Source organism: Diachasmimorpha longicaudata, chromosome 15 (genome assembly GCF_034640455.1).
Source record: "Diachasmimorpha longicaudata isolate KC_UGA_2023 chromosome 15, iyDiaLong2, whole genome shotgun sequence".
NCBI lineage: Eukaryota > Metazoa > Arthropoda > Insecta > Hymenoptera > Braconidae > Diachasmimorpha > Diachasmimorpha longicaudata.
In genome coordinates, this window is record NC_087239.1 from 5,351,603 (window position 1) to 5,372,900 (window position 21,298).

At 42.3% G+C, this 21,298-nt stretch overlaps 2 protein-coding genes across 6 annotated transcripts in view; both read right to left on the reverse strand.

The window, feature by feature from the left end:
* Positions 1 to 400: 400 nt before the first annotated feature.
* On the reverse strand, positions 401 to 3,454 carry LOC135169493 (mutS protein homolog 5-like). The gene is made up of 3 exons (XM_064134544.1): positions 1,627 to 3,454; positions 1,367 to 1,505; positions 401 to 1,277 (listed from the first exon to the last, which is right to left on the reverse strand). The coding sequence occupies exons 1-3, from the start codon at positions 2,954 to 2,956 to the stop codon at positions 401 to 403; spliced, it is 2,346 nt and encodes a 781-aa protein (XP_063990614.1). The 5' UTR covers positions 2,957 to 3,454.
* A 167-nt stretch (positions 3,455 to 3,621) lies between these two features.
* The window catches only part of LOC135169693 (uncharacterized), a 44,934-nt gene continuing 27,257 nt past the window's right edge, over positions 3,622 to 21,298 (reverse strand). The window contains exons 2-10 of one of the 5 annotated variants that reach the window (XM_064134919.1): positions 10,958 to 11,292; positions 9,209 to 10,695; positions 8,851 to 9,001; positions 8,446 to 8,604; positions 6,172 to 7,430; positions 5,468 to 5,854; positions 5,256 to 5,387; positions 4,705 to 4,723; positions 4,412 to 4,522 (exon numbers count right to left, since the gene is read on the reverse strand). In XM_064134919.1, the coding sequence (XP_063990989.1) occupies positions 4,717 to 4,723; positions 5,256 to 5,387; positions 5,468 to 5,854; positions 6,172 to 7,430; positions 8,446 to 8,604; positions 8,851 to 9,001; positions 9,209 to 10,695; positions 10,958 to 11,206 (3,831 nt within the window). In that variant the 5' untranslated portion in view covers positions 11,207 to 11,292 and the 3' untranslated portion in view covers positions 4,412 to 4,522; positions 4,705 to 4,716. Of the gene's footprint in view, positions 4,523 to 4,604; positions 4,724 to 5,255; positions 5,388 to 5,467; positions 5,855 to 6,171; positions 7,431 to 8,445; positions 8,605 to 8,850; positions 9,002 to 9,208; positions 10,696 to 10,957; positions 11,293 to 21,298 lie in introns of all 5 variants that reach the window. The other 4 variants (XR_010300243.1, XM_064134918.1, XM_064134917.1 and 1 more) reach the window with 4 other exon arrangements.

A 21,298-nucleotide genomic window follows, 5' to 3' on the forward strand; every position in this document is an offset into this window, starting at 1 on the left:
GCCGTTGGCAGACAGATCTCGCTACTTGGTTCAAGGTCAACCATAAACAAAATTATATAGAAGACCAAACTCATGTTCATGGCGGTCCCTGGGCTCTAACCCAGGCGGCAGACGACGCCACCGTCGAGTCTGGCAGCTGCCAGCGACCACAAGAGATCGGTATACGAATGTTGAAATGTTTCATTATTTTTGCTTATTAATTTTTAAATAAATAATGTACGTAGCTACCTCTGTGTGCCTCATTTTCTACTAACCCATTATTAAATAAATAAATTATTGAACTCCAAACGATTCTCTATCGAAATGGATCATATGGAGTTGAGAGATCACCTTTTGTAAAAAAGTCTTATTTATCGATAGTTATTTATAAAAATTAATAACAATTGTGACACCTCCGCTATTACAAAATCCTCGTCATTGCATCCTTGATCAAGTCCTTAAGTTTCCCTGCCCCCTGCTCCCCTTCCATCGAAACAGTAGCAATCCGTCTCATCAGGATCCTCCCATCCTCCTGAGGCTTCGTCGACGGCCTTCCTCCCCACCGCATGGCCTCGAAGATCTCACCAGCTTCCACTAGCACATCATCCTGCAGACCCACACTCCTAGCCACCTCGTGCGCGAAACTCTTCTCCACGCAGCCCGATGTCACTTTGTACAGGAAAACCAAACTGTTGTCCTCACTGAAGATGTACTCGAACATCTGCAGCTCGAAGATTGGATTCTCCGGGAGAATGCTGGCGATCCTGTGCATGTGGGTTGCGACGAAGATGTGGGGACAGTAGTTCTCGCGTTTGATGAAGTTGGTGAGGACACCTGCCAGGAGGGCCAGTCCATCAATCTCAGCAGTTCCTCGTCCAAACTCGTCCATGATTATCAGTGAATTGGGAGTTGACGAGTAGAGAATGTTATTGATCTGGCGGAGGTCAACGAGGAAGGAGCTGGCGTTGTAGCAGCTGCTCTCCATCGAGGGTATCTGCGTCAGGATGTTAGTTATGACACCGATACGCGCTGAGCTAGCTGGCACGTAGCACCCAATGTGTGCCATGTAGACGATCAGGGCTGTCTGCTTCATGTAGGCAGTTTTTCCGCAGGCGTTTGGACCTGAAAAGATCTTGATGAGGCTGCTGCCTTCTCCGGATTGCGTGTCGTTGGGGACGTACTGGCTGAATAACTCGCGCAGGGGGTGTCTGCCAGACTTTATGTCGATCAAGTGGGACTTTACCATCCTGGGTTGAGTGTAGTTGTGGTCGCGGGCTAGTGTCGAGAGAGACATCAAGCTGGGGGGCAGAATGAAAGGATGGATTTTTTTTGTGGCGATGTGCAGCGAGGAAATTTATTGGACAGGCGAGTTTTGAAAAATACTTACGCATCCAGTTCTGCACAGCACTCAATAGCCTTAGCAATAGATACGATGTCTTCACTGATAAAGTCAATTAATTTCATCAGAATAACACTCTGACGGTGGGTTATCCTGCACAGAATATCCCCCACGGACTCGTCCAATTCTAAAATATTGAGGAAAAAAATTGAGATCTTCCAAGAGTCTTCCAGAAATGTACTTGAAATTTCCTAGAAAATTATTGGCTCAAATAGAATCTAATCCCTAAACAAATGAATGATCTTCACCTCTAGCAGTGGCGCTCTTGTAATGCCGAATTCCCCCGATGGAACACTTAAACTCCAGCCCCTGAATTTCCACCTCCTCAGGGGGCTCCCCAATCCACCCAGTGATCCCCAACAAGAACCCAATATCCGGCAGATAAATGAGCTTCGCAGTGTCCACAGAATCCGGCAGTCCAGGCATATCCTTCAAGACATACTCCGCCAGCATATCAGGAAGCGACTTCCTCAGGTCGTTCAGCTCATCAAGCTCAGTATCGACCCCAGCACGAACCGCGAACTTTCCCTGGTGCTTGCTCATCTCATGATCGACGATGTAATCAATAAAGTACCGAGACTGGTGCATATGCCTTGTAACGGAGTTGGCAACTCTGCTGAAGATAGTCGCAGATGTCCTGCAGGAGTCGCACAACTCGCCGATGTGCATGACACTGGACAACGTGCCACTCAGTTTCTTCCAGTCGTGGGGCTTGGCCAGGGGTGTGGCATAGCGATTGAGGAGAGCTGGTGTCAGACGAACGAGGTTCTTCAAACTACTCCTCAGGCTCTCAAACAGATTTCTGTTGTCAGGATTGAGGAAGAACTCGGTGACTCGAAAGCGATCCTGGAGGACGCTAACGTCCCTCGTCGGCTGCTGCATCAGCCTCCAGAGGTACTTCACCCCAATCCTCGATTGACATCGGTTCAGCAGAGTGAAGAGGTTCATCCCCTCGTGCTTGACAGAGGCACCGAATTTGAAAAGACTGGGGTGGTACTTGGTTTGCATAATGTTGAGCTCCTTGTAGGTCTCTTCCTCCATCATCACGAGATCCCGCAGTCTCACGTAGTTGACGTAGAGGTAGACAGCCTCGCCATTGGGATCAAGAGCCAATTTTCCCCAGTTGATGTCGATGTACTTCAGCAGCATCCCCAGAGCGTGAATCATCAGTTTTGAGTTGTAATTCAAGACTGAGTTGAGGAAGGTTATTCTCTCATTGCTGCTCATACCCTCGGGCTCCGACGTCAGGTGGAGGAGGTTGACTCGATGAACGCAGTCCTCGAAGGTGTTGGCATTCTTCGAAAGGATTTTTAAAGCCACCTGAGCTCCTCGATCTAGACCGGAGCCACTCGACATCGAGCTGGCTACTGTGTCCTTGACTATCAGCTTCTTCAGGACATTCGTGAAGGCCTCGGGACACCCTGACGATGTGATCACATAGCGTGGCTGGCACTGCCGGTACAATGTCCTTGTGATGCAGTAGTTGAAGTCGTCCTCGATTACGTCGTCCATCACGAATAACTCTGATGTCACGATGTTGTAATATGCTGCACCCACTCGACCTTTCAGCCATGTCATCGTCAGGATTACCTGGAGAAGTAATTTTTTCGGCTCGTGGGGCTTTGAGGGACGTACAGAATTTTTTAGGGGTAAGAATTTTTATTTAACAATTAACCAATAATTGGTATTGAGGTACTTCGTCAATATTCTCGTCAGAGAGGTTTTTATGTTGTCCATGAGAAGCTGAAGCTGATGCTGACGCTGATGTCGATATCGCGGCTTTTGGAGGGGCCTGAAGGGTCTTTGAGGATATTGGAGAGACTGGTGGTGATGCCTCATCGCTGGAGGACTCGTCCAGGAGACACTCGAAGGGTCTTTCTCTGGTGGTGATTGAAGAATGATCTTGTGGACTTGGGAATTGTTGGGGAAGAGGTTTTGTGATGAAATACTCACGAAATTACAGTTTCTGACGATTCAGCCATTGTATTATGAAACGTTGAAGTATCTTAGACTTCTTTTTTGTAAAGGAGTGAAGAGGAAGTGGAATTGTTCGCCATTTATCACTACTGAGGTCAAAAATTGGTCTTCCATCGACCTTTGAGTGACTTTATCGTTAAACAATGCGGAATTGTACGACTACTGAGGTCAGGTATTGATATTCAACAAACAATTGTTAATCATGTTTTTCTTTATTTTCATCCTTGACGTCATTCGTCCATAAATGGAAATAAAAACAAGAAACATTACACAAAACATTAATTATTTATTCGATTAAATTTAGGTGAGCAAATTACAAGATTCCCTGTACATAATTACAATACATTTGTTTCCCTAAACCTTGTTTCCTATCCGATAAACTATTAATCGATTAGATAAGTTACATTTACACAAAGAATTGGTTAACGAACGATTCATTCGGACTAAAAATCTTTGATTCGGGGTTTTTGTTAAAACTTAGATCTTACCTTACAGGCATAAATACTATGGGATTACACAGGAAGAAGGGCAGGGAAAATTTTATGGAACACATTTGGTTATTCTTTAGAATGCTAATGATAAATAATAGAAATGTACAATTAACCATTTGGATTAAAGAATAAAGACGATGTATCAATTTTACATTTCCGTAATCCAATGATCCACAGAAAATAACAAAAAATCTCAATAAAATCTTCAGAACGTGTAAAATTTCTCCCAAATTTTTTTTTCTCAACATCTATATGATATTCATCTTCCTGAGTTGATTGTTAACTATGAGGTGATTCCTGGAATGTGGGATTGAATTTTTTGCGAGCTTATCGACAATAAAAAAAAATTTCTCCCTCAGTTATGAATCAGGAAATGGAGGAAAACGCTCGATAATTTTAAACTGAATTTTAACTGGGCACTGGTGGAGGTGGTGGTGGTGGTGGTTGAGGATTGAACGAAATAGGTCGATAGCTCTTTTCTCTGACAAATGGCTGTACAGTATTGAGAATAAATCCAGTTGCCGGTGTGATGGAATTGCGTTCTTGTTTGATGGCTTCAACCGGTGCCTCTTCCTCTGAACTTGCGACCTCTGAGCTCCTAGCTGGACTCGTCGATCTCGCTAATGTCGTCGATCTTGTTTCCTGGTCGTTATTAACCTTTGGCGATGACTCATCCCTGATTTATTATACAAGTTAATGAGACACATTGATTTTGAGGATTTAAGGGTGATGCTATGGCGAACATTAAGCAGTCGTACCTAGTTCTGTTACTGAGAACATTTGCTGTTAGCAAGCGCTGATTTCGATTGTTTTTTAAGGAAGCGTTGTTAGGTGACTAGAGGTGTTAGGATTACTTACTCTACGGCAATCTTAAAACCTGCGTGAAATAAAAATCGGAGACGGATTAATTATAGGCAAAAACTTTTTATTGAAATAAATGGAAAACAAATTGGATAGAAATCTGTTTGAATTCAAATGTATCGTTTCTCTGTGTGTGGCTATTAAATTGTTCAATGGCTCTGTGAAAATTTCTCGCAATTTTCCATTAATTTATGTTGAGGCGTACACGTGTTAATTCAGAGCATAATTTTCACTCTTCAGTCGGACATGCAACATGCAGTACTCGTTGAAATATCAAGTGGGTCATAGTACGACTCAGAGACAACTTTATTTTATCCATAAATACTGAAATTCATTCTAGGGATTTAGCCAACTAATGATGAATAATTTTTTATCAGGAAGATGGATTGTACTTGGACATTGGAATTTATTAGGGAGATTATGTTCAATGCTTAGCAAACTGACCCACTTTGGCAACTGCATCGATCGTAAATACTGGCTTTCCGAGACTAGAAGGGGTCAAGCGAGATTTGTATACTCATTAGCGGTAACTAGGACGTTTTATTTACCTAGTACGAACGGGCTTGCTCGTTTTATTGCCATTCTGTCTCGAGTGAGGGCGAGTATTTGGCTGAGATAATTCACTGTCACTGCTGGCCAGGGAGGACCTGGCTGCGACAGCACCGTGAGCAAAATCTTTTCTATTTTACAAAAACAAATACATAAAATTTAACCTGTCATTTGAAACTTTAAAAATTATGCGAATATGCGAATTAATTACCTGTAATTGTCTGATCGTGGCGTTGAACTTGAATTTGGCTTTCCCGTATGATTATTCGTATCAACGAACACATGAGAACTTTTTGGAATATCGCAAACAATCTTCGGATGAACAGTGGTCTGTTTGATCTCGAGATGAGAGGATGACTCGTTACTACCAGCCCAATCGTAGTACTTGGGACGATAGTCTTTGTATTCCCTCGGCGTTTGTGATTGTTGCTGAATGCGGCATTCTTTCTTCCTGTGGTACTCGTCACTGCTAACACTGGCCTTTCTATTGTTAGTGTGTTTACCAGGTGGTGCGGAAGTCGGGGACGATGCTGATGACGACGGCGCACCGTCCGGATCCGCACGAGACACGTGAGAGTCCCATACCGGAGGCAAACTACTATTCAATGGAAAAATTTATTGATTAATTAAGTGATTCATGTATTCTCAGAAAAGTCGTGAAACGACATTTGCGAATTAATTTCGATGCTTGGAAATACATGTTTTGACACTGAATTATGTGATTATGAAATGATTTTCTAAATAAAATTGAAAGGACAAATTCGTTTGTTTCACCGGTTAATTGTTTTCACGAATAATTGACTTTAGATGGACAATAAAATTTCACCCTGAAGGAGCGTAAATAGAAAAATTCTCAGCGATTAAAAAAATGTAAAATATCTTCTCTCCAATAATTCTCCACCTTCCCAAACATACCTCGCATTCTCGTCCATACTGTACAGCCTCAACTGCTGTCTGATATTAGCCTTCTCTTTAGCTCGCTTCCTCTGAAACTCCTCCTCCACCTTCCTCATAGCCTCAAGCTCACTCTTCCTCTGGCGCTCTTTGGCCTCAGCCTCACGTGACAATTTTTCCGCCAATCTTCTGCGTTCGATCTGCCTCACAGTCGACTGGAAGGTAAACCGCTTACCCTTTGGATTTGGTTTTATCGCTAGTTTCAAATTACTAAGATCATTCCTCTTATCTTGTAGATTCTCCGGCTCATTGGACGGTGAGCAGCTCCGCTGCTTCATCTCGGAGATATTCTCACAGGATTTCGAGAAATTCATGGATGTGCGCTCTTTGGTGCCCAGGTTAATGAAGGACCTTTCGCGTTGGAGATTTCCGTTCTCCTTGAATCTATCCGTGATTGCACCACCGCTGGGGGCACTGCTCAAGCCATTTGGCCCCTTGGGCTTCAAATTCTTCGAGTTATTTTTCACACCAACGTCACCCAGAGAATTCCTGTAGTTCAGGCTCTGGGTTCGCTGATCTGTACCATTGGACGATGGTAGGTACATCACGTGGCCCCCAGATGCCAGGTAGGAGAAGGACGGTGGCTTCATGACGACGGGGAAATCAGGCTTGTCCTCCTCCACCGGTTCCTCATCAAAATTCACAACGGCAAAATTCGTGTCCCATCCGGGAGAGTTCCCTCCGTTCTCTCTGCCACTTCCAATATGGTTCACCTGACTGTGCTGCAGAGAGGTAGGAGCACTCGTGGACAGCAGCCAATTGTCGTCGAGAATATCATTTCGCTTCCTCTCAAAGTCCACGGAGCTCAGGCCAAAGGCCCCCGAGACCGATTTTTTGATCTTCTGGAGGGAATTGAATGAACCATTCTCCTTTGTCTTGTCAACTGCGTAGACTGTGTGACGATTGTCATCCCTCGGGAGCGAGAGGGAGAATACATGAGGTCGTGAGGGAAATTTAACGGATGGTGGCATTGGAGGGGGTGAATCGACACCTGCATCACTACTAGACTCCTCGCCGAGATCCTGCTGGGGGGTCCAGGTGGGCCTGGATGCCTGGGCTTTTAGCCTGGCGGTGCTGATGTTGGGAGAGTCCTCGTTCGGTCCACCAGCGTCTCCGGATATACCGGAGTCTCCGGACTTGTCGTGGGAGCTACGGGGACCCAGGGCTATCAACGGTGGGGGCGGCCTCGATAACCTTTCGATACGCTCTTCGTACATTACCTGGAAGGCAGGGGGAGGTGAGGGATTTCTGTGGGAACTGTCGATTTTATCGACGTTACATTGCTGGATATTTTTCAAAATAATAATTTCTGGGGAAAATTTTTCACTAAATAGCTTGGGATATTTTTAATGAACTATTCGTCTAGTCTAATACTCGCACAATAGGACTGAGAAATACTCTTCCCCTTTCTGCCTATAAATAAAAAATTTATTGATATTCCCGTGAAACCTGGGGCTTCATGATTTTTTCCCACGAAATAGAACATAACTCGCGTGAAAATAACAAGTCAACGATCCATGCAATTTAAATTTTTCCCCCACCAATACAATTATCAATTATTGATGCAACCGTCGCCCATCGATTCTCGCAATTTTAATTCAAGAGAAATCCACCGGTCATTCCGGTAAAGAAAGCGCGAAAATAATTCCATTCCACTGGAATATTATCCTGAAATGATCGTCTACAATGGCTATAAATCACGAAATCATTCAATCGTAATCACGTAATGATAGTTCGTCATTGGAACGGAATGCAGATGAATAACAAGCCCCTCGTCCAACGGTTCTCTCTCTATCCCATTTGTTGATTTGATGGCTACTAAAAGTGGGAAGCATTTCACTCCCAACGCCATATTGCTCCAGACGATATTGGAAGTAAATCGAGATTGTGCCGTTGTGCGCGAGACTGTATCGAGGAATTCAAACGGTTTATCAACGTGTACCTGGTACCAGTTTTCCACGTGCCGGCGATGTCACACAAGGACATGAGTATGATTTACAATTGAACGACAGGAGGGGAAGAGCAAATGTCAGGCTGCATCCACCGATTTTGCCAGTCACTGACGATCAGATATTATGATAATCGCGTGAAAAAATGTTTCCATTGATGAGACGGTTTTAGAAAAATTAATTGTTAGGCGAAACCACGTTATCAATTTTCCCTGAATGCAGAATTGAATCTGATAGACTTGAAAAATTAAAAAAGAAACATAAATAATTGTAAATCAATACTCACTGGCATTTCTTCACTGGCTGTGCTCATGGTCGGTCCTGGTGTCTCCAAGGCGGACAACAATCTCCACGCAGCCGACGGTGAGAATCGTGGAATCTCCAATTGCTTCTTCGGCAAGGTCGGCCGTAATTTAAGGGCTATATCTTCGTTTTGAATTTTTATCTGGATAACATAATTCCCCGTTAACTATACCATATACCAGTAAACCAGAAACAGAAATGTCAACGGGTTTTCACGATGAAAAAATAATAACCCTCGTGACATCTTCGGTATGCACATAATCATGAAAATTACCTCCAACTTGTTCTCTGAAGCGCCACAAATAGACAAAAAAAAACAAGACTCTCAATTAACTATGAAATAGTACGTGAAAAGTATGGTCACCGTGGGTTTATCACAAAAGCCTACCTCATCAACCCCATTCTGAGTCTTCGTGTATTCCTTTTCATGAAGTCGCTTTTGAATCCGGTTGCTCTTGCGCTCAGTACTCGTCTGCACTTTATCATCCTCGGTATCGAAGTAGAATTTCTTCACGGGCTGTTTGTCTTTCGTCGATAAACTGAATGTGAATTTTAAATGTTCATTATCAGTGCACCTGCTTTAAGAATTTGATGATATCGCAAGTACTTTGGATATTTATTTTATTTCCCTAATCGTATTATACTTCTGTTGAGCAGCAGAGCTTTCATGGAAGCTCCGACTGATGGATTAAGCCGTATGTTAGGAAATCCTAGCGATCAAAAAAATATAAATGAAGAGCCCTCACCCATTATTAACATTCCAATTCTTGTTGACGACCTCCAGTGTCTCCTTGCTGCTGTTATTCTCACAAGCTATCACCTGATACTTTTCACATTTTGCCCCAGCTGTCCATTTCTCACAATCCCCGGTGATATCCACGTTAACATTATTTCTCCTCCTCCTGTTATCCCCGATCTTCTCGTCCTCTCCCCTCGGTGGCTCGGGTGTGCTCTCTCTCCCAGAGCCTTGACCCCTGACATCCATTCTGTCTCTGCAGATTCTCTGTCCAGGGCTATCGGACCTCGTTCTCCCCACCTCCCTATCATTTTTACAGCCAGCATCGGCCATCCTCGCCCTGTCATTTCTCCTGTCACCGTGACACTGTCCATTCAATAATTTCCCTCCCCCATTGAAATCAGTGCAGCCATTACCGATGACCTTGTCACCGCAGGTCGTCGACTTTTCACGAACTCTTCTTCTGTTACCAACATTCTCACGTACCTCAGCATGCTGAGTGTCCATTCTGCTCTCATCGTATAAACGTACTTCCTGATGGCTCCTAATGACTCCGTTCTCACTCCTAGCACGTTCTTGAAATTTTTTATCACCAGTTAATCTCGCTGAACTCCGAATTTCATCGCGTCCGTTCACCAACGGTTCATCACTCTTGTTTTTCCCCCTCGACAGCCTAGAATTTCTACGATCCCCCTGATTATCTCTCCCGCTGTCGACAATAGACGTCATAGACTTTGAAATTCGCAAATCAGTGCGCTGTTCAATTGTTGTTGTCACTGTTGCAGCACCAACAGGTCCAACTCGCTTATTGTAACCGAGTTTGTTCCTCACTTTTCTCGCGACCTGCATCAACTCAGCCTGAAATTCCGGGCTTGACAGACTCCGCTGGAGTGTATTTTTACCATCAAATTTTTTCGCTCTCTTCCTCTCATCCCTGGACCAGCGATCCTGCTCCTGATACTCTCGCAATATCGATCGATCCTCCTTGCCACCACGTTTATCACCACTGCGCCATCTTCTCTCGCTATCCAGAAGGCTGTCGTTGGTCTCAGTCTGTGACTGCCAATTACTCAATTGTCTTTTCGTCTCGGCCCGGGTCTTGAAGAGCCTCGATCGTCTAGGAGGTGGCTGAACGCTTGGATCATCCTCTTGTCTCATATTTTCACGCTCACGACCGATTATTTCCCACTTGTACGAGTCCGGCGATGAGCCGTCACCGTTCGTCGGCGGTGCTGGGGCTTTGTACTTCTTTTTGCCACGGTAACGGCTCTCCCGTTCGGGGTAGTAGCCCGAATGACGTGTCTCGGCCTGACGTCGTGGCTCCGTCGGGGAGTAACGAAGGTCCGGCTCACTTCCGAATCGTTTGATCTCCATCATTTCGGCGCCCCGGCAGTTGCCGTTGCAGGGACGGTAGTGACCACTGCAGTTGTGCTGATTTCCATGGTCACGGCCACGGGGTGCCATGGTCGAGGCACTTCTACTGCGGTACGCCTCCTGCTGGGGGATGTCAATGCAATGGTTAATCAATTTGAGGGGTTTTTTTCAAGTATTGGGTTATGAAGTGGCGATATAATTCAGGATTATTGCGACCCGGAAAAATGAAAATAAATTGATAATTTATCAGGTTAAAATATCCACGAGAATATTTGACGAGACAACAATTGATTCCCCCAGAATGTTTATTCTTCCCCTCAATAATGAACACCACGAAGCACAGGGCGGCGATAAATTCCGGATTCTGATGCATGCGATAGTATACCTTGTTAAGATCGTGCGGCAGCGTCAAAGCCGATGGTCTTCGGCCACTTATGGTGCCACCGTTGTGAATGATATTACCATTATTGGTAGCACGTAAACGCTGATTGGGTGGTTCAGGCAGGACCTTGTGCCCCGGGGGTTGTGAGTGGTGTCGCGTCAATTCACGGGGAAATGATTGTGTCCAACCGCGTCCCATCTCCTGAGATGCTAAATTCGTGGGACAGTGTTGATGGGAGCTGCTGTTTCCCATTTTTATGAAAATACGATTATCCTCGGCGTCTTTTATCTTGCCGTCCTCGCCTTCAGGGACTCGGTTTGTAATCGATCATTTTGCGTCTGTAAAAAAAATGCCAGTGGATTTTTTATTAATAAGATGTGGTGATTTATGTGTGTGAGTTCTGGAAAATTATTGATTAGGATATTGCTCATTAGGAAAAGGGTTTTTGACCAAAAAAAAAATGGGAAAAGTTTTTATTCCCTCAGATTGAATGTTGAGTCAATTAAAAATTCATTGAGATGAGCCGCTCCTCGAGAGATTACCCTGAAACACTGGAAATCGTTGTGTGCCATGTCTGGCCGATCCGGATAGGCCGGTTATCTTACAGTTAGACACGGATTAACCTTCTTGTCCCTCTGCAGAGCATATCCGATTCAACCCTCTCTCCAAACTCTCAACTTCTCACAACATTTATCTCCATCTCTCTCAGTTATTTTTCCATTCTCCCTCCTCTACCTCACGCGTTCATTGAGAAGACGAGTTCGGTGAGAGCACCTGCGCCATGCCCCAACCTGCAACATTCGCTACGTTGTTTCTCGTAGGACTCGTAAAGAGAGGATCGACGAGAAATACCGTTAACCGATGAGTGCACAGACCGCCTCGAACCGGCAGCCCCGGACTCGTGACCACGGTTAAACGGTGGATTAACAAAAAATGACGGTAAAAAAAAAACATTTCAAAGGATGGATTTACGAAAAAAATTGCCATTGCAAAAAGAAGATGAGAGGGAAAAAAAGCCGAGTGGTCGTGCACTAGAACTATCAGGATCAATGTTTCAGATAATGTTTTGTTTTAACGGTTACCGTACACCAGCAAACAACTGTTCACTGTTTACACTAGTTCACGGATTTACTGGAGTTTTTTATTTATTTTTTGCGGAAATTTTTAATACATTTTTACGGCAGTTCCATCGTGTCACCGTTGGACCGACATTTCCATGACTTTTACCCTGAATTTCAGGGGAATAAATGTTTTATCTTCGTGATTTTAATTAATAAATTAATCCTCGGAAAAGGGGGATGCTGAACTCTTCCAGTGAATTAATTTAAACAAAGAGTATTTGACAAATGTATTTATTTTTCTTCCTGCAATATAACGTTGATATTCTCCCTGAAAGTTCATCGTCATCCACGTATAAAGTGCACGATACCTTATCGCATTAATTTGCGGGGAATTACGAGGTAGTGAACATCCTCTAGACAGGTTAGTAACTGGCACAACTCAGTCTTTTAACAAACATAATTATTCCGTATGCAGTTGTATATTTGTACGAATTACCAGAAAATTCACGAGCCTCTGGTGCTCATGCCATTAACTATTTTTCACGAAAGGTAATTGTTGGCGTTTCATGTGGCAGATGTTTGAGGCTGAAGATTAAGGGGATAGATATTGGCCAAGTACCTGTGTACCACTGGGTATATACACCTTCCTTGACTATCCTTCGTACCGGCAACAGGATTTCGCGCGCTTAACGATCTTTCGGATTACGAGATTTCCAGCAACATTGTACCGGCAATGGTGCGTAGCCAACTATTGAACGAGGGAGGGGGGGCAGGGGAGGGGAAGAGGCGAGATGGCACTTTTCTAGAGTTCTATGGGTACCGCATGGATTTAACTCCAGGGGGATACCAATGGGGCCGCTGGAGTTATCCCGATTGCGAGTCTGTGTGCGTGGAATCGCTTTGATTTCTCAGAATTTCGTCTGACTCTTGCTTTACGACTAAGGCATGTTTCTTGTTCAACATTTTTTCCCTCAATAACACGCTTTTTTTTTTTTTTTTTTTCAACTTCTGGTTGTGGTCATTTCTTTCGCGATGTTCATTCAGTTCGTGGAATTAGCGAGGAGGGGATGCATACAGGGGGATAAATGGAGAATTTTCCCTGTGAATGTGGCCGATGATATTGAAATATTGGAGGGAAAAAAGATTTTTCATAAATATCCTTTCTCTGATATTTTATATTTTTTATGTTTGTATTGCATTGTATTGAGACTGTTGTAGTACTCCCATTAAAAAGAAAATATAATTTTTTAATCAGGGGATGGAAATAAGAAGCAATTCATCCCTTTGTGAGTACATTTATGTCTTATTCAGCTGAAATATCTCCCTGCCGATATCCACCGGTTCCCCCGGTATCTGTCAGACATGATCGTATCCATAATGTTGCGTTGTATCTTTCCCCCTCCCCCCTGGTATTGTAGTATACCGGCCTTTACATCGTTGGAGCGCGTCGTCTTCGAGGACGCGAGCGGCACAAAGTACCCGGTGATGCGTGACGATGAAGAGGTGGCAGCGGTTTATGATAGGCATTTTTTCCACCGATCGCCGAGTCATCGAACTTACATGGATTGTTTAAATAAAAATTCTTCGGCATTGGAAAGAGATGTGTGCAACACGTAGCTCATGAATCACTCTTTACAACATATATTCCGTAATCAGAATGTGTTTGTTCGGTGCGGTACATTTTCGGGGGAATAATTATGAGGGCGGGAGGGGAAAGGTTTCGTAAAAATTGCTTTAATCACGTCCTGAGTAAATGTATGAAGAGAATAAACGTGTGATAATGGATGAGAAATTAATTCAATTGTAATTTAATAGTTTAATTACTACTCTGTAGTTTTAATGAAACTCTTGCGCACTTTTTATGGGACCATTTGTTGTTTTTCTTAAGAAATAATTTTTTTAATATCCGCAGATACCTCGGAGACGGGGAATAAATTGATTTTGTTCGATACTGGCGCCATCGGACGCCTACTCTGTCCGCACATCCGGATATTGCGCGGGTAAGAACACGCATCGTTGCATCGGCGTGGGTTTACATGTTCATATCTCGCTCCGCGCGTAGAATAAAAACAAAATTATAATGAAATTAATGATTGATTAGGATGCAGTTCACACGGTGTAGTATATTTTTAATTAAATATTATTACGACCCCCCAAAAGGTGTAATGATTCATTCGTGCGGTTTTACGGGCGTCAAAATTTTCAGTTCTTTATTTTCCACCACCTGACGTGAATATTTTCGTCGGGGAGGTTCGCACCGTGGAAGTGGTTATTGCATAGCTATTATGTTTCAGACCGCGCGTGTACGCAATACCTTGTAAGTGGTACTTGAATGTTGCAGAGGCTTTACGGGCTATGAGCATGCAAGATGACGCAAGGTGATGATGGGTGATAATGGCTCGGGGTAACGGAAGTTTTTTTTTTTCCTGTGGATGGTATGAAATTTTTGGTGAACATTAGACCTCGAGAGGGCAAAATGACAATTAACCACATGTTTCGGTGGAAAAATTGGATTTGAGAGGGTAATTTTTGTGGTGAACTTAACATTCGTCCCTCGTATCGCCCCCTACAGTCACCCGGAGAGAAAAATTCTTGAAAAATTACGCACCTGTTCCCTAATCTGTCAAAATAACGTTCGGTAAAAATGACGGAACAGTTACGTAATTTTTCAATAAACTTTCAGCAAAAATTCCATAAATGTTCCGCAATTTTTCTCTCCGCGCTGTGCACCGAATGTTTTCCTGTATCCAATCAATTTTAATCCGCTATAAAATCACGTTAATTTGTAAATTAATTATTATTACTCAGTGGAAGACCGTACATCCAGGCCCAGTAAACAGTCACGTCTATGCACTGGCGCGCCTGGATGTGAGTTGACTCCAGAGTGAATGAATCCAGGAAGGTAACCCGATGCAGTGTAAAGGCCCTCAGTTGGCCTCGGTCTCGGTGTCCAACTAAAGATTACCCAGACTCCCTCTTCCTCCTCAGTCCGTATCACGATGACAAATACACCCGGAAATACCGTTCGAGCGGAACGTACTGTATTTTAATTTCCGCGATAGTCCAATAGTACCAATGCAGGAGATATCGAAATGGAAAGGCCGAGGAGTTATGGTGAATGATAATTAAACGACGAATAACATTAACAAAAATTATTGAACCGATAGAAAAAAAATAATGGAGTTCTCGATCGTAAAGCACCGATACCGTTACAACTGACAGGTAAATGTTATATATATACCGATCACGAGAGGTGGCTATTGGTCATGCAAATGTGGGATACACTTGAGTCGTTTGGACACGGAGATGTGCACTTGTGCAGTTGTAATGTTCAAATATCTGGTCTCCACTTCCTGTATCAGCAGCACCTCTGATTGCTGTCGGTGACATGGGGGACATTGTTGAAGTGTCAAGATTATGAGAATTATAAAAAAATTGGTCTGCGAGAGCCTCTGGTGAACAATTATCCAGAGAGTGTGACACCGTCTGCCTCGATTACATTGACTCCACTGGAATTATAGTGGATTACATCAATGAGTGTCAGCCCACCAACACCACTGACACTCCCCTCAAAAATACCGGTAATGACAGTGAAATTTTGGAAATTACGATGAGTACTTTGACTGATCGCGTGTGGTGAATGTGTCTCAAGGTCTCGCGTCAATACACCGAGGTCAGAAACCAGGAGATTAGGTAACTGTTTGGTTCGACGAACTGTACCTCACGTCTGTCCCTCGTTTTATGGTTATACAGGTCTGAGGAGCAGGAAATTAACCAGAAAATGTTGTACATCAGTTGTATTTTATCGATAAAATTTAACAAACTCGTTGCTACACCATTGAAAATATTATGAAGAGTAAGCAACGAGTGAGCAGACGGAAAAGGAAATGACGATTGAATATAAACGAGTTATGCTGAGAGAGGAGAGGACGAATGGACTCTCTTTCAACCAGCTTCGAGCCAACAGGAGAGCAAAGTAAAATGGAGATTGCGCGAGTATACGTCCTAGGCCTGTCTCGCAACTCTTGCTTAATTGACGCTGAGATCCTCTTCTGGATGCCTACTATACTTTGCCGCGTCTTGTGGGTAATGCTTTCTAAGCCCCCATCTACTGGCTTAGTATCCCAGGAGGTACAACAACTCTTCGCTGACTTCGCTCTTGCACTAGACGTTATGGAATACTAGCGCGAGTAATATATATCGCACTGGGAGAAAACATTCGACTACTTTAAACTCATTTATTATTTTTTTTTAGTCGTTTAATTAGGCCGATATCATAGCTCCTGATCTAATTGGCATTTATCGATTTTTACGTTCGTCCCGAGTAATATTTATGTCATTGCGATTTTAAAAATATATGAAATAAACGATTGAAATTAATTTCTGATTTTGTTAAAATTGCGCGTAATTTTTCAATAATTTTTCCTTCCGTTCAGACATTTTTTATTGAATATTGGTGTCCGGCCATTTTTATGAGGGGAGAACAATAACACCGGCGAAAGTAGTAAAAATTTTCAAAGTTCAACAGTCCCATAACTCATCCGTGTTTGTCTCTGTAATTCATCCAAAGACACACTGTACTGTCTCACCGATGGTACATTGATACGTCTAGTCGTACGTTTTAAACGCAAATGGTGAATAAAAAGAGAAATCCCTCAAGTGTGCGTGATTAAACTACGTAAATCACTTGGGTCAGTCCTTCCCTGGCATTCCCTTAATTAATCATTTAACGCCACTTTGTCGCGTAAAATCTACGTCTCCGGTTTCCTTCTTCCACCGTGGACTGTCTCCTCGTACGTTCACGGGCCATAAATAGTAATACCCAGGCAGTAATTCTTTTCGAATTCTCTTTATTCAACTATTTCATTTAACGTTTTGCAAACTATACAAAATTCTTGCGTGACATTTGCGTCTCACGTTGGAAATAATTACCCGGGATATTGCGTAATTTGTGGGAGCACTCGAGGGAGTAGAATTTGAAAAGAACCAAATGGTGTGAGTATTTCACGAATTTCAATCGATTTAAATCCGGAGGAAAAATCATTAACCCGGAAATTAAGTGGGAAATCGCAATATCAGAGATAATTAATTGCTTATTTTTCTAGATCAAATGAGATATCAGTTTAATTAGTGTAGAATATTTTTTCGTTATTGTGCAACAATTTTCTTTAATTAGACGTCATCAAGTGGCAACAAGAAACATTTTATATTTAATTTCATATTAAATAAATTGCAATAAGTCCCACGAACACATTCACCAAGAGAAAAATTATTTTTCCGTGAAAATTCAGGAAAAATGCTCAACTGTTCCGTAATTTTTCAAGAATTTTTCTCACCCGGTTGAGACAAAACTTGAAAGGTGGGAAAATTTCTTTGGAAAATAATATTTTAAACGAATAAAGGAATTAAACGTGCATTTGCACGATAATTCATTGACACATTGCAGGTGCATATAAAGTTTCCTCCCCGAGTCTGGTAGCACATAACCCCGCGGCGTTATTACGCGGCAAATGCGTCGCCGGCATAATTAATACGCTCAAACCAATAAATCGGACTTTACGTTCAACGGCTAGCCAATGGCTGTCTCATTCTACATTATCATTCATCTCTTTTCTTCTAGCTGGTGGAATACATCGGAAAAGGAGAAATTGCTCACCAGTTGCTCCATACAACTCGTTTCCACCCGATAGATTGCCCTCAACTCGCGAGCTAGAGTTATTTCCCTCAGGGCAAATGGGCTTATTTATTCTGGGGGTGAATATTAATGATTTTTAATTGTTTTAATGTGATATTCTCCACGTCCCTCTGCCCCCGGGGGCTCTCAGATGTCCCGGAATATTTTAATTCCCCGATCACGACTGATGGATTAATGCTGTGAAGATATTATCATCAATCAAATTGTTCAATCCATCAAAATATATTTTTAATCAATAAATATAGTTCGAACGGTTCACGGTACATTTTTCAAAGTGATAAAATATAATGGCGAGTCCTCTCCATGACCTCCAGATATTTTCCACCACATTCCCAACGTCCAATCGTCCCTGATAGTTGGCAATTTGTTTTTCATTAACATTTTATTCTCACCGATGTATAATTCAACTTAACAGACTCTATTATAATTAATTACCACGGTAGAAGGGATTAAACTCAAAGCCAAACGAATAAAATTCTTTCTAATCTTCGATGCTGATAGAAACGTCGGGGTGTAAAAGGTACCAGTTGAGTTTGTACTCCATAAGAGTATACGTGCGGTTGGTGGTGGTGTGCCTCCCGGGTCTCAGCTGCGGGTCGAATCATCTGAGAAAATCTCCACCAGGGGTTATTATTTACGGCCAGGAAACTCAACGTGGAATCTCGTCGTTGAATCTGTCACGTACGTTACTAGACGTATATACGATAGTTTAGTGGATGTATATACATTGGATGGGTGGATGGGTCGGTTTGATCTCGTGTGGGCTCCGTTGGGTGATGGGGGGGGTTTTTTTAAATCAGTGGTTATGATATACCTCAACCGCATACACAGATTGGAGACGAGGGACGTGTTGCGTCGGTAGATCGATCATATAAACTGCCACCGATTACAACCGCAAATATCTTTTACGTCGGCATCAATGATATCGTTAATTGGCACCGGGAAGATGGAAAGAATTCATTTTTATGAAGATTTTAATAACTTTTGAGGCACTTTGTTTTTAAAAAAAAAATTACACGAGAAAAAAATTTAGATAAAAATTAGACTTGAAATGAGGGTGAAATGAGGGTGAAATGAGGACTCAGATGAGTTTTATTATAAAAATTACCCCCTCGAGTCTAATTTTTCCAACCAAAAATATGTTTAACTATCACCTCATCGCACCTTTCCCCCTCTAAAGTCCTAATTTCTCCAAAAAATTTATTTCCACGTACAATCCAAATGAATCTGAACAATATATTGCTCACGTGCACTGGTGAACTATAACAATTACTCTCAGTAATAATAAATGAATGACTGTGAGAAGGCACGCAAAGTAGGTTGCATCAGCCAAGTGGTAAATTATACCCACAAGCCCACGAGCCATAATTTTTATTTTCAATATTTTATTCAGCCCCTCTCCATTGTGAAATAATGCACGAGAGGTTGCCCTGATAATCCAAGAATGGCCAGCATGTTTGTGGGGGCTACCGTAGGACGTCAGGAAGCATTTCGAGATACCGGAAAGTATTAACGCACCGCGATATCTATCCGATGAGATAGCAATGGTGATACTGACAATATATATGCATCGTAGATGGTGAGGAGAGACTGCATTAGCTGTGGTTGAGTATCCATTGGATTATATTGCCTCACCTATTTCATACACGATACAAAAGGCATCTTGAGTCCCAGGTGATAATGTACCTGCCAGATGGGAACAATAAAGTTAAGTCCGACGTTAAATGTCGGGGGGGAATTCAAGGGGAAAGAGGAGATTAAAGTGATGGGGTGGTTTGGACGTTCGTAAATATCGATATCTCACGAGTTCATGATACGATTGGAATGAATCGTCTGATGAATATAAATATATTTTATATTTTTACAACAATTATTTCTCAATTGATAATTTTCCATTTCCCGACAGGTGAAAAACCGACGGTATCGGCGGTAAAAAAAATAATTTAGTGATAATAACGTTTCCCTGAATTTATTTATCACGATTGAGATCATAAAATGTTACTCCACCTGTTGGGCTGTAAACAGCCATGAGCCATTGAGTTTATCTCTCGCCCCCATCTCATTTCAATTTTTCCGCAATTCTCGGGCGTTGTCTTCATTTTTCCATCAAATTCCACGGAAGGCATTAGAAATTACAGATTCACCAGTTGCTCTCACCACTTCCCATACACTCACATCTCGAGGAATTCAGGGATAACGGGTGGTGTTACGCCCGAACGAACAAAAGATCGTTCCGCATTGAATATGCTGTCACGCCCTCGTAAGTTCGGGATGATATGATAGTATAACGTAATTCCGTTGCGTAAACCCATCGACCTACACACGTTTGTGGCTATTTCTACTTTATTTATACATTGAGACTGGGGATAATAGCGTCAATGAGTCTGCGCTAAGCTGGTTTTTGCTCGTGTGTGTGGGTGGAGTGAATCGCAAGGACTTACTGATATTATTGCCTACGCACATGTGTCTACACGATTTCTCAGGATTCACTGGTGACTTTGCATCGAAACAATGATATCGAAATTGCATAATCCGATTTTTTAATGAATTTTTGTGGGGTAGAAATTGTTGTTATCGAGGGTCAAGATCAATTGATTAAAAAAAAACTTTTTTTTTCTTTAAAGTTTCGTTGTCTAGTTACATTTCGAGCTTTTTATAATTAATTAATTAATTGTTAACATTAATTAATTAATTAATTAAGTTCTGGAGAAACGAACCCGAGGAGAAAAAAATTCTTGAAAAATAACGCGCCCGTTCACAATGTCGCAATATATTGTTTAATAAATACTGAGCGCAGATTGGGCCGAAAATTAATGAGCATTATTCCCGCCAACATGATCCCCAGTGAAAAAAAAAATTGATGAAGCGAGATCGTTTTGAACGATAAGAGATAAAATAATCCTCACGAAGGATGAAGGGAACAGCATATAAATAGCGAGTCACTCACGAAAAATAAGGAGACAGAAAATACACTTCACTGGGGTATGTTGTGCGCGTAGAGCTCGCGCATTCGTAGGAAGGCGCTAATTAGTGCTAATGCGCGTCGAGCTAACATAGGTTAGGGCCTCCACCAGCGAATGACTCCGTGGTGGCAAGGACATTGACATTATCCTTTAGCTCGACAGTTACACGTCGTCAGATGTCCCAAGGCACTTGTGTATACACATTCAGGTATAACTTCATTATTGTTGTGGATTCACCGGTCATTGGGAATTTCACGTGGCTCTTTACCCCCTTCTAATGAGTAATTAATGTGAAAATTGAGTCGATTTCATTTTAAAAAATTTCAATTCAGTGTAATTTTAATTTTAAAGAATTGTTCGCGTAAATAATTAAGTGTAATGAACTCACCAGAGGTTTTCTTCGAACAGTATAATAAATCATTTAAATAAATAGTGCGATTTTAAGGTAATGCACACGCAAATAAACTGAGAATTTGCGTAGTGCAGTTAATACGTCGGATAATGAGAATAAAATCAAATGAAAAATATTACACGCGACGATATGGTCATCACCGACTGGTATTTACCCTGGCAATTGCAGCAATTCTTGCGACCCACATGCGTGTTCACCAGGTACCTCTTCCCC

Coding starts and splice junctions, on each gene's coding strand:
- LOC135169493 (XM_064134544.1), bottom strand. CDS start 2,956: ATGACATGGCTGAAAGGTCGAGTGGGTGCAGCATATTACAACATCGTG. Junction 1,506..1,626: donor CAAGAGCGCCACTGCTAGAG/GTGAAGATCATT, acceptor TCAATATTTTAG/AATTGGACGAGTCCGTGGGG. Junction 1,278..1,366: donor TGCTGTGCAGAACTGGATGC/GTAAGTATTTTT, acceptor TCTGCCCCCCAG/CTTGATGTCTCTCTCGACAC.